The sequence below is a fragment of the Peromyscus californicus genome, unplaced genomic scaffold (genome assembly GCF_007827085.1).
Source record: "Peromyscus californicus insignis strain IS unplaced genomic scaffold, ASM782708v3 Scaffold_20__1_contigs__length_68692818, whole genome shotgun sequence".
In the NCBI taxonomy this organism is placed as follows: Eukaryota; Metazoa; Chordata; class Mammalia; order Rodentia; family Cricetidae; genus Peromyscus; species Peromyscus californicus.
This window is the reverse complement of record NW_026294503.1, coordinates 67,846,404-67,858,258: the sequence shown is the minus strand read 5'-3', so window position 1 is coordinate 67,858,258 and position 11,855 is coordinate 67,846,404. Positions and strand designations below refer to the sequence as shown.

General features: G+C 51.4%; 2 protein-coding genes across 2 annotated transcripts; both read right to left on the bottom strand.

Moving 5' to 3' along the window:
• Positions 1-415: 415 nt before the first annotated feature.
• Positions 416-1,774, bottom strand: Hoxc5 (homeobox C5). The gene is made up of 2 exons (XM_052747560.1): positions 1,321-1,774; positions 416-630 (listed from the first exon to the last, which is right to left on the bottom strand). The coding sequence occupies exons 1-2, from the start codon at positions 1,772-1,774 to the stop codon at positions 416-418; spliced, it is 669 nt and encodes a 222-aa protein (XP_052603520.1).
• A 3,091-nt stretch (positions 1,775-4,865) lies between these two features.
• Hoxc6 (homeobox C6) lies at positions 4,866-6,301 on the bottom strand. The gene is made up of 2 exons (XM_052747559.1): positions 5,902-6,301; positions 4,866-5,173 (listed from the first exon to the last, which is right to left on the bottom strand). Exons 1-2 carry the CDS (start codon positions 6,299-6,301, stop codon positions 4,866-4,868), a joined length of 708 nt encoding a protein of 235 aa, XP_052603519.1.
• Between the last annotated feature and the right edge of the window lie 5,554 nt (positions 6,302-11,855).

Genomic DNA, 11,855 nt, shown 5'->3' with positions numbered 1-11,855 from the left:
CTAGGCAGGAACAAAGAAGAGGGTGAGGTGGAGGTCGGGGCTAAGGGGTTGCGGCCGGTCTGTCTCACCTTAACTCAGGCTGGCCTAGCTTTGGCTAGGAGCCGGAGAGGCAGCCCAAGTTGAGGCTCATCCAGCACCGGCCGGTAGCACACCGCAGCCCTGCGGGCAAACCCTATAAGAGTGTGTCCTGGGCCTGGGGTGCTCAGCTGAGCTGAGGCGAGATGGGCAGCGCAGGCGGTCCTGCAGAACCCTGGGTCGATGGGAATTCCGAAGGCCAAGGAAATGCGCTTTTGTCTGGGAGGCCTGGAGCCAATGCTCCAGCCTCCGCCCCAAAATCTAGAAGGAGGAAAACCGAAAAGGAAGGGAGCAGGGACCAAAGCCGACTGGGGTGCTCTCTGCAGGCTCCCCGCTTCCTCTAAAGAGCCTCTTTGCTCTTCATTTTGGAATCTTTCTTCCACTTCATCCTGCGGTTCTGGAACCAGATCTTGATCTGTCTCTCGTTGAGACACAAGTTGTTGGCGATTTCTATGCGCCTGCGGCGAGTGAGGTAGCGGTTAAAGTGGAATTCTTTCTCGAGTTCCAGGGTCTGGTAGCGCGTGTAACTGGTTCGGGACCGCTTGCCATCTGTCTCTGGAACATAAATCCCCCCAAGCCAGGAAGGGGTGAATACCGTGCAGCACCTCAGCGTCCCACCCCAGTCCCAGGCCCCCACCCGTGGTCGGAGGGAGTGGAGGTGAGCGCGGCGGGACAGGCCAGAAGGGCCGCAGGCGAGCAGGCCCGACCCCGGGAGAAGCGCCTCCGCCTGGGCAGGAAACTTTCCACCGCCGCCTTCACTCTGCGGCCGGAGGGGCTGAGGGGGGATGGGGGGAAGAGGGAGACCCAGGCTCGGACCGAACAATAAGCACCCTCGAGATCCGAGCACCGGGGACCCCCCTCCCGCCCCTCCCGAGTCGCTGGAATCCTCCGGAGCCGCGAGCACCGGCCGAGCGGGCTCCGCAGGGGAGGGAGGGAGCCCGCGGGGGGATCCCCACTCTGGAGCCCCGTGCTCCTCACCCTTTAGATCCCTCTATTTTTTTAACTCCCTCCCTCTCCCCCAAAAATTGAATATTGCCTTTTATACACGTTTTGTTCCTATGATCCAATTATGTCGTCGTAAATTTGGGCGCACACAGCCTCTAAGCCTTTTAGTGGACAGTTTTACGAGCCATTGATGCCTGGATCGTAAAATTTATGGCCGCAGGTTTTTTTTCTTTATTTGCCCCGCATGGCCTATAAAACCCAGGCGGACCCGAGCGCGCAAAATGAAGTCCTAAAGTTTACCGTGGCTCATGTGCAGTTTGGTCATCCACGGGTAAATCTGTGGCGGGGCCGGTGGCTGGCTCAGTCCGGCGGGCTGCCCTGTCTGCGCCTGCTCCTCTTTGATCTCCCCACCGCTCTTAGCTCGCTCCTCCAGCGCCGGGCGAGCCGCCTTCTGACTGTACATCCCGGGGTTCAGAGGAGCCGCTTCGTCTCTGCTCAGAGCGTGTCCCGGAGCGGCCGCGGCGCTGCAGGCGGGGCGGTCGGGGTGAGCCCGGGGGTTGGCAGCCATGTCTACCCCGTGGAGAGAGTTGGAAGGCGCAGGCGGTGGGAAAGTGATGCTTAAGTCCAATCCGCCGTAGCAGTACCTGGATGCCTGCACCTCTGAGGCCGATCCATAGTTCCCACAAGTTTGCATGTTATAGGCAGGGATATTGGGGCTCTGCTTATAGAATGAATTGGCTACGTAGGAGCTCATGGCGGGGAGGGCCCAAAAAAATTTCTGCACCCTTTTTGATTAAGGGTGATTTGTGACTCTTTGAAGTTGAGGGGTTTTTTGTTCTCCAAAGTGCACAATTTATAGGTGGAGATATCTCTTTCTTTATCCTATGCGCTCTTCCCAAATAAGGGAGCCTTAAATAGAGTCACGTGACTGGAGCGGCCACTCATAAATTTGGCTTGATGACCTCCGGGAGGTTAGTGATGGAAGCGGGCGAAACGCATCTTGATATGTTGGCAAAGCCCAACCCGGGGTGGGGTGGGGGGGGGGAGAATGAGAGAGGAAGAGAAGCCAGGGGGAGAAAAAAAATGGTTCTTGGAATTGGGGGGTAGTCGGGACAACGAGCTCACAGCGACACCTGGTGCCTACTTGGGGGAATTGCACCCTGAAGCATCGCTTGGCCTTGTGGTGGCTGTATTGTAGAGAAGTTGCTTGTTGGACAAACTAACCTTTAAGCTGGCCTTAAAATTCTGTTTAAATTTGAGAAAAGATGAGGCTTTATTTAGGATTTACACAGGTGGTTTTTATAATGGATACTGCCAGTTCCCTACCTCCAGAGCCTTCCAAACTTCAAAGATGATTGAGAAAGAGGGTTGGGGTAACTAAAGTCCAGGCTAGAGATCCAAGAGGATGTACTCAGGTTACCTAAACTCAAGATCAAGGCCTCTTGCTTGGGAGGGTTGGACTCAGCTCTGTTGAAGAGGTGCTTGTCTTGTCAGCTGGGAAAAATGAACTCAACCTCTGGGAGGTAGGCAGGTTACCCAAGAGGTTCCTGAGCAGGCAGAAGCAGGCAGAAGGTTCCTGAGGCTGAGAGTCCTGGGAGCTCTCTGGGATGTGACTGGAGGGGCCAGGTGGATTTGAGTTGACTTCACTAAGTTAGGAGCCCCAGAGGGGCAAGAGGGAACATTCCCATGTGTAACCAGACACAATGGGCTGGAGGACCCTCCTACAGCTGTGTGTGATCCTCCTGGGGTACTGATGGCCAGTATTTCACACAGCAAATAAATGACCTTCCAAGGCATGGAGGGGCAAGATTCAAACCTCCACAAATATTATGAGCAAGGCAGAGATAATGGCCTGCTTGTACTCTTTTTGGGGTAGGCCCTTAGACCAGGCTTGTCGGCAACCTCAATCTAGAAGGCCCATAGAACATTTTCTGGGCTCTTCAGAGGTGTGGGGGGGGGGGGCAAGCCAGGTGACTGAGCAACCTAGACAGTCTTTGGCCAGGGTTTGTTCAACCTTTGGGTCCTTTTCCCTTCTTTCTTAGTTCCAAATCCTACTCTTTGTTGCCTGCCTTTCCCCAGGATCTCTCTGCTTCTGCCAGAAGTCCCCCTCCTGGCTGGCGGAGGCTCTGGAGGTGGGGGCGGGGGGCGGCAGGGACCTGGAGAGTCTGGAAAACTCAGGAGGAATTTTTTCGCCTCCGGGAGATCTCCCACCCCCAACTTCTCCCCTAGGCCCACTCAGGTTTCTCTGGCGAGGCTTGGGGAAAGAAGGCTGGAGCCTAGAAACAGGGTCCTGCTGCACCCCTCACACTTTAGATTTGAGGAGAAAAGAGGCAAGAACGAACGCACAGGCTAGGACTGTAATGAAGAAGGAATTTTGTCTGGCGGGTCAGGAGTCCCAGCACAGGCCAGAGCTCAGTTTCCAGTCTTTCTCTTTGGAGTTGTCCTTGGATCACTCAGTCCCTGCGGACTGACTCAAATCCCGCTGTCCTTGGGTTGCCAGGGCGCTTCAGCCACGTTTCGCAACAGCCGGCCTGGCGGGCCGGGGGCTTGCTCTCTCTGGTCCTCCTTCCGACGCTGCTGGCAGTGGGCGCGGGGTAGGGGGAAGGCGACCCTGGTAATCGGATCAAGCTCCTTTTCTCGCTTTTTGGGCTCAGGGCTCAGAAGCCCAGGATTCCAGGATCCTGCAAGCAGGAAGAAAGGCCCGCGTGGGGCTTGCAGCCCAACCCGCCTCACTCAGGCTTCCCCGCCCCCAGCGAAAGTCCAAGCGGCCCTTTTTCCTCCTTTTCTTTTCCGGGGTGTGTGTTGCTCGGCGTAGGGGAGGTCCCAGAGGCTCTCAGCACCCCAGCACGGTCAGGACAACCCGGAGACCGAGGCTTTGCGCCCGGCTGCGGGACAGGCGAGTGCGGAGGGTTGGGGGCTTGCAAGCGGCAGGCTGGGCGGAAGCTCTGTTGCAGGCCGGCGGGCGAATGAACAGACAGGCGAATTATAAACTTTTAAAAATAATATCAGTTTTATTAAATATTCGAGAACGGATCCAGAGGTCGGATTTATACAGGAGGATAACACGAGGGGGTTTATTTCTTTCTTCCTTTATTTTCTCCTACTGACTAAACAAACATTCACTTTTTTTCTCTTTTTGTTATTTTCTCTCTTTTTTTAATCCTTTTTAAAATGAAATCAGAACACTGACGGTGCTAAACATAAATATAAATACAGAGACCACAAATACAGCTAGAAATATTCACACAGAAACGGTCACAGTTCGTAATATGCCATAATGACCCCCAGGAATCTTTAAATACAATTTGCCCGGACTGGGCATTTGCTGGGGCAGAAAGGCCGGGCAGGGACTGGGGAAAAGCCCGGGGTGGGGGTGGGGGGTGTTGTGGGGCCAAGGCGAGCCCTCCTGAGGCCTCCCGCCCTCCGGCTGCCAGGCCCGGCCCTGAGGCCCTGGAGTGGAGGCCCCAGGTCCGGGGAGCCGGCTTTCTGCACGGGGGCGGGGGTTAAGGGCGTCGGGGGAGGTGGGGAGGGAGCCTAGGGCTCACTTGGAGGGACATCAGTGGAGTCTGAAGCGAGGTTCAGGGACCGCGTCCCCAAGGCCTGGGCTAGGGAAGGGGCCTGCAGACAAGCCGAGAAGGAGCTAGCGAGGGAGCTAGAGGAGGAGGCTCGGAAGAGTTGTGCAGTGAGGGAGGGGGTCCAGAGCTGACTTTCAGGTCCACGTCTGACTCCCTATTTTGTTTTAGGAAGTCACAACACATCAATTGTGCCAGTGATAAATACAGAGTGTGTGATTCGGGGAGCTGGGATGCGCAAGGGAAGAGAGAGGGGTGCAAGGGCAGTCCTGGTCACTCTTTCTGCTTCTCCTCCTCTGTGTCTTCCCGCTTTTCCTCTTTTCCTCCCAGGCTGTCAGCGGCTGCCCCTCCGCCGCCCCCCGAAAGCGTGGACGTGAGATTAGATTCTTTTTTCCACTTCATCCGGCGGTTCTGGAACCAGATTTTGATCTGTCGCTCGGTCAGGCACAGAGCATTGGCGATCTCGATGCGCCGGCGCCGAGTTAGGTAGCGGTTGAAGTGAAATTCCTTCTCCAGTTCCAGGGTCTGGTACCGAGAGTAGATCTGGCGGCCGCGCCTCCGGTCCGCTCCGTAACCGACCCCTAGAGATCCGGGCACAAAACACACTAAAAATAATCAGCAAGGCGTCCTCTGAAGACATTTTCGCCTAGCAAAGTCCAGACCCTCTCAATTTGGCCCACAGCTCTCGGCCCCTCCGGGCTCTAGCCTTCTCCCCTTTGCTCTGCCCCACCCCCACTGGGCTCTACAGCCAGGACCCCAACTTCATTCAGTCTTCCCACGAGGTGGGAGACGTGTGTCCCAAAGAAAGCTGGGGGCGGGGCAAAAAAACAGGCAGAAAGCTGAATGTCTAAAAGCTGATTTGAAAAAAAATCCCAACTACTGGGGATAAGGGCCCCATCTCTCAAGGACTGGGTTCCCCCATCTTCCCCCAAATCCTAGTTCCCTGGAAAGTTCTCCCCACTTCTCTGCCCTCTCCTAACTCCCTCCCTTCTCTCCAGCCTAACTAGACTTTGGGGGGCTCCCCCACCCTCTGTCTCCTCCCCTCATCCCCTGCCCTGTTCCTGCCCCCTCAGCTCTTCTTTGGAGCCCTCCAATCCGTCAGGGACCGAGGGGGCCAGGCCCCTGCGAGCCAGCGCGGGAGGTGAGCTGAGGGGGCTGAAGAGGGGGCCCTGTCTCGGTGTCGGCGAGGAGACGAGCGTGATTGTTTTTATGGGGCCATAAAAAACTCTCTCCGCCCGTTCTTCTAGGGAAGCCGGTCATAAAGCCAGTTCAGTTTATTTAATTTATATCTCGGAGCTGTAAAACTCACCACTGTGCGAATTCATTCGCTGCATCCAGGGGTAAATCTGGATACTGGCTTTCTGGTCCTGGGGCGCAGTCCTGCCCTGCTCAGAACTAAAATCCTGAGCGATTGAGGTCTGTGTGTTATGAGCTAAGCTGTTTTGTCTGCAGTTTGAGAGCATGTCTTTCTCCTGGTAAAAGGAATTAGATCCATAGTCATACGGCCCCCGGCTGGAACTGAACACGACATTCTCCTGTGGCGAATAAAAGGGAGTCGAGTAGATCCGGTTCTGAGCTACGGCTGCTCCATAGGTCGAGAAATGCCTCACTGGATCATAGGCGGTGGAATTGAGGGCGACGTTGGGGAGGACGTCCTGGCCCCCGGCGAGGTGGCAGGATAAGGAGGGATTAGTGAAGTAGGAATTCATCCCTTTGCCTTTACCTGGTCGGGCTATGATTTCTTTAATATTTATTTCTGTCTCCAGTTTGTACTCGGAACTAGATGGTTATAGGGACGGCTCCAATCCAGGACAGACAAAATGACAAAGTCAGCTGACCCCCTTCCAGCCAATCGCAAGCCAGATGTCAAGAAGGGGGAAAAAAATCGCTTCTGCTTCTGTTGATTCCCTAGTTGAGACTAAGTGTGTGCTTTGAAAGTAAGACTTGGTTTTCTTTTAAGAATATATATGTAAGGGAGCTGCTGGTGAGGGGGGCGTGCAGGTCCACGAGCAGGGCCTTGTACCCTGTGGAAGGAAAGGTCTAGTCCCAGGAAATCTCTCCGCCCCAGCTAACTTTGTTGTGCTGGAGCCAAATGCAGGGCGAGAGAAATCCTTGTGTTTTCAGTCCGATTTCATCTTTTGTATTTGCCCCTTTTCTAAAATTACATCCTGGTTGCTTCATTTGAGGAGATCCTTCCCAGTGGGAGGAAGTTCCCAGAAATTCTACAAGACATTCTGGCTTGACACCCATGAAGTGAGTCTCCATCACTAGACAGCATATTTTTCCAACAATTAAAAAAAAATCAAAAGGAAGGGGAAATTTCCTGAAACATGGTGCACAGAGGAAGGCAGAGCAGCTAAGAGTCTTGGGTTAGAGGATATGTCGATCTAAAGAAGGGTGAGGGTGAGACCACGGGGTACAGTGGAGGTCCTGAGTAAGCATCTGCTCTCCTTTGCCTCCTAGCCTACTGCCCCTCCCCAGGACCTCTCTTTTGGGAAAACTCTTGCAACATTCTTACCTAAAAGAAAGCATGTATAATAATACAGAGAGAGAGAGAGAGAGAGAGAGAGAGAGAGAGAGAGAGAGAGAGAGAGAGAGTCTGAGATTCTTTCTAAAGACATCAACTCCTGTTTATGTTGGTGAGAATTTATGATTTGGAACCAGCTCAGGCCAGTGGGGTAATTCACATAAGAAGAGTCTGAACGACAAAATTGGTGAGACTCCAATGAACAGTTACCTTCCAACAGGCTCAAGCCCCTGCCCAGGTCAGAAGACCCTATCTGCTCTGGATTTACTGCCCTGCCAGGAGTAGTGCCCCTGGACCTGAGCTGTAAGGCTAGAAGACCCTAGGACAGGATTCCTGGGGAGTTCTTGGGCTGTCACCCAGCCAGTCTCCTCTGGATTCTCAGCAGCCCTTACCTCCATTTTCTCCCCCACCTTGAGGCTGGGAAAAGGGAAGATTAGAAAAGACCAGTTTTGTAGGGGCTTCAGAGAGCTGCAGTGAGTGAACCGAAACGGCAGAAGGTGTGCAGCTGGGGTTTCCCTCTGATTAATCCAAACTGAATTTGATATGGACATAGGCTGGAAATACTTGGAGCTGACAAAGAGAGGGTGGCAGGGTACACAGGAAGCAGTGAAAACTCATATTTCCCCCTCACTAATTTTTTTTTGAGACTGACTATAACAAGAACCCGGATGTCGCCGGGTTTTATGATCTTTTCCTTCTGTGTAACAAAGCGGAGTAATCAATGGGTAGCAATAAAGCCATAAACGGGACTACGCTGGGAAAAAAAAACTCGTTTATTCATCTTCTGTAACGTTAAGGTTTCCCTGGAGTGTCACTAGGGCGGGGGGATAAAGTTTAGAACCCAAAAGCAGACAGTGTGTAGGAGCTAGTACAGACAAAATGTTAGTTAATACACGAACCTCTTTAGGGGGTTGAGGAGTCTTCCTGCCAGACAATTTGTGTTGGATTTTAAAGATCCAGCCCCTGCCTTTGAAAAGGAGGGAAACTGGCTGGAATTTAGGAGAGCAGAAGAAAGATCCTGGTAATTATGGAAGTTTCTATCCCTTGGACTACACCATTTTCTTTTCAAGATGAAGAAGGTAGAGGAGGAGGCTTCCGTTAAGAGTGAGATTTTAAAAACCTGTCTCATCTGGGGGTAACATAGCAGTTGCTCCCCCAAACACAGACAATAGTGTGTTGCTTTTTGCTTTCCAATCCATCTGTACTTGAATTCATGGCATGCCTGGGCAGAGGTTTCCAACAGCTGGCCGGGGCTCCAGTCCCCCTGGAGGGCAAGAGGTAGGGGGAGAGCTTACTGAGGGAGGGTAATCCTGGGGCTGAGCTAGGAGACAAGTCAGTGCACCCCTGGACACCAGTAGCCTCTTTCAAAGTTCCCAGCCTCCTGTCTGCCCCGAGGGTAGCAGTGGAACAAGTAGAAGCCACGGCAAGAAAGAGTAAATTCCCCCCATTTCAGAAAGAGATTGCTAGAGGGATAAATCATGTCAGTGGCACTTCCTTCAAGACATTAAATTGTTGCAATGTAAAACAAATTGAATGATGGAAGATAGGATGTCTTAATGAAGCTCTGCTTTCCATGAGTGTGGATTTTTGTGTATTTTAAAATCTTTTTTATGGATGTGTGGGGGAGGGAGGGACCTTAAAAAAAAGAAGAGGCTTTGAGGGAAGCATGTGCTACAGCCCCCTGACAGGAATGCCTGAGTCTCCTAGAGCCCCTCCCTCAATCATATCCAGAGGTGAAAGGAGCCCCCAAAGTTGGGGAGATTCTCTTTTGGGGCCTAAAGGTGGTAGGCTCTGGGGTGGGCGACCTGAGGAGCAGAATGTAAGTCTCAGGCCCGGAAAAGTTAAGTGTTTTATTACGTCCCTAAACAGAGGGCAGAGACTGAAAGGTCTCGCCGATTTATAATGAACAGAAACCAGCTGCTGAGGGTGGGGGGCAGAAATGTTGGAAGGGAGAGACCAGAGGAAGCAGAAACACAAATATCTTCCCACTACCTAAAGACTTTGGGGAAAATTAACTTCTTAAACACTCTCCTGCATCCCTTTCTATTCCTAAAGGAGGAAGATCCCATTTCTTTTAGTTAGACCTTTAATTATGCAGCTGAAATTTACTGGGAGGATTCGCTCCAAGGGGGAGAGCAGGTCAGATGAGTTGGATCTTCCCTTCATTGGATAATATTTTTTTCCCTTTTCCCATCTTGTGCTCTTTTCTCCCTTGGCAAACAACTGGCTGTCTATTGGGGAGGGGCTGGGATAGAATTTTTCTAAATATATTTATATTTTCCTGTTAAATTTGTCTGAAAACAATTATGGAAGCTCATCAGCAGAAGCAAGAACAGATGTTTTATTAAAACTGCAATGCAGCTCTGTAAATATGCACAAGTCTTGGGAAGGAGGGAGGCTCCAGTTCTTTGTTTCCATCAAAACAAGCCTAGAGAAATCAGAGAAGCCCCCCATCAGGCCCGCCCTGGTCTAGGCAGTGCCTTGGGCTTTCAGCCTTCTGAATTAGGCATTGAGAGGAGGCTTGGTGTCAAGAGCAGATTTTTGCTTTGGGAGCTGCAATTACTGGATTCAAAAACAATATAAAAATCTCAGAAAAGGAATAAAGGGGGGGAAGTTGTCACTGGCCACTCCAGCTGCACCCCTGCCTCATCTGAAACACATGCCTTCCAGGAGCACTAATTACAGGAGAGGAATTCACTGCCTGCTTCTTGGGCCTGAGTGGGTGTAGCACTGGCCTGGAGGCTAAGGGCTGCACCGGAGCTTGGGCACTTAGGGGTTTCTCCAGATTTCAGTCTTGCCGAGTTTAAGGCCAGGGGAGGGCTAGGGAGTCCCTATAGCTCTGAACTGGGAGGAAAAAAGGGGAGACTGGACTCCAGCTTCTAGGATGATGTCATGAGCGGGCCTCACCTTGCCTGCCTTTGCTTTCTTCTCTGATCAGGCAAATAAAGTAATTTTGTGCATACAGACATTTGAAATGAGCCTGGTGAGATCTGGAAATTTTATTCCGGGATATTCTTCGGGGAATATCCTCCTTTGTGTTCTGCAGGACTCCTCTCTCTCTAGATCCCCCCACCTCTGCGAAGATGTTTGTGACTGACTCCAGCACTGACTCAAGCTTGTACTCCATTCCTGGCCGCCGAAGCTAACTACAGCTCACTCCAACGCTGGAGCCGGAGCCGTGGGATTCCAAGCTCCCTCGCCTGCCTGCGTTCTTGGAAGCCTAAAAGACACCGCAGCTGCAGGACTCTGCCCCTCCACCACCTCCAGTTCTTGATTTCCAGCGACACAGAACTGTTACCCCGTCGGCCCCTTTTGTGCCACTGGGCGCGAGCTGAAATCCCTCTTGCAGAGAAAGCTGAGTTCAATAATTGTTCAGCTCACCTCACAATTGCACTATTTGGTTAAGGCTTTGCTGTTCTAGAGTTCACCTAGTTCTACCGGCTTATAGCTAAATTTAAAAAAAAATTAAAAAAAAAGCTCTATTCCGAATGTCTGGTGTTTTTGTGAACAAGCCCCTTTGATCTCTATGGATCTCGAAGGAAAAGAACTGCAAAGACAGCGGTTCAGGCCGCCAAAGAACCTGAACTGCAAAGTCTGGTTTGCTTGGGAATGCCACAGCATGGCTCACCCAAGGGGCTCCCAGTTTTTCCTCAACGCGGAAGGAAAAGATTTCCTAACATATACACCTTCCCTCCGTACATACTGTGCATTCCAAAAAAGAATGCTCCTTTCAAAAGTCAAGCTTAGACACACTGGGAGAAAAGTGAAACTTGACATAACCAACTGGAAAATAGATCCAATTTGTGGGTACTTGATATTTGGTGACAAGGCTTAGGCTGACCAGCTGAAGGGAGTTGGGGTGTTGGTAAGGAAGGAGAACAGGACCAGAAGGGTTGATTCAGTTGCTGAGAACTGGCCCAAATAGCTCTCAGGCCTGTGCTGTGATTCCTTCTTTTGAGCTAAGAAGAGGTTCTGAGTCTGCTGGAGCTGATGTGTCTTTACTGCGATTCAGCATTGGAAAAAGGTCTACAGAGCGACTCTGCTGACGGATGGCATGTTTTCTCCCCTTCCTCTGTTTTTGTGAATCTCTGCCTGAGCTCTTCTAACTTACACTTCAGTCACTGCTACCACCATCAACAGACACAAACCTCCACTTTTGCATGTCTGGCTTCTCCAACTTGGACTTAAGTTCAAAAGTAAAATAGATCCTGTCACACTTTGCCCTGAGACCCTCTTCAGGCTTCACCTGGAAAAAATAATTTCTGGCTTTTGGAGGCCAGGCCTTCAAGCCTTCTACCTTGATACCAAAGTAGCAGAAATATCAGCTGAGGAGGGGGCTTATGGGGAGCATCTATCTCATCCCTACTGAGAATGGAGAGTTCAATTGACTTGGGATATTTCAGGAGGACAAAGCAGGTAGCCCTATTTGGCCTGGAAATAAAAATCAAGACCCAGAATATTTAGAGTACTTTGCATTGCCCAAATAGACTGTCAGGTAAGGAAGGAGCACAAGGAATGTGCTGTTATGTGCTAGTCCAAAGGAGCCCCCAGCTCTCTGGTTTCTCCTCAGCCTCTGAACGTAGACCATTACTTAGGAACATTGTGGAGGATAATGAGAATTTAAAATTGGAGAACGTGGCTTTTATGATATCACAGTGAGTTGTCATATGGAAATTGTGAAAGTCATAAAAGTATGGTAAGAGTTGTGCATATGAATACCAAGCCTCCACTCACCC

Excerpts from the sequence above, each read along its gene's own strand:
- Hoxc5 (XM_052747560.1), bottom strand. The coding sequence starts at position 1,774 with ATGAGCTCCTACGTAGCCAATTCATTCTATAAGCAGAGCCCCAATATC. Across the intron at positions 631-1,320 it reads CAAACTGCACATGAGCCACG|AGACAGATGGCAAGCGGTCC; the intron begins GTAAACTTTAGG and ends TTTATGTTCCAG.
- Hoxc6 (XM_052747559.1), bottom strand. The coding sequence starts at position 6,301 with ATGAATTCCTACTTCACTAATCCCTCCTTATCCTGCCACCTCGCCGGG. Across the intron at positions 5,174-5,901 it reads GCGAATGAATTCGCACAGTG|GGGTCGGTTACGGAGCGGAC; the intron begins GTGAGTTTTACA and ends CCGGATCTCTAG.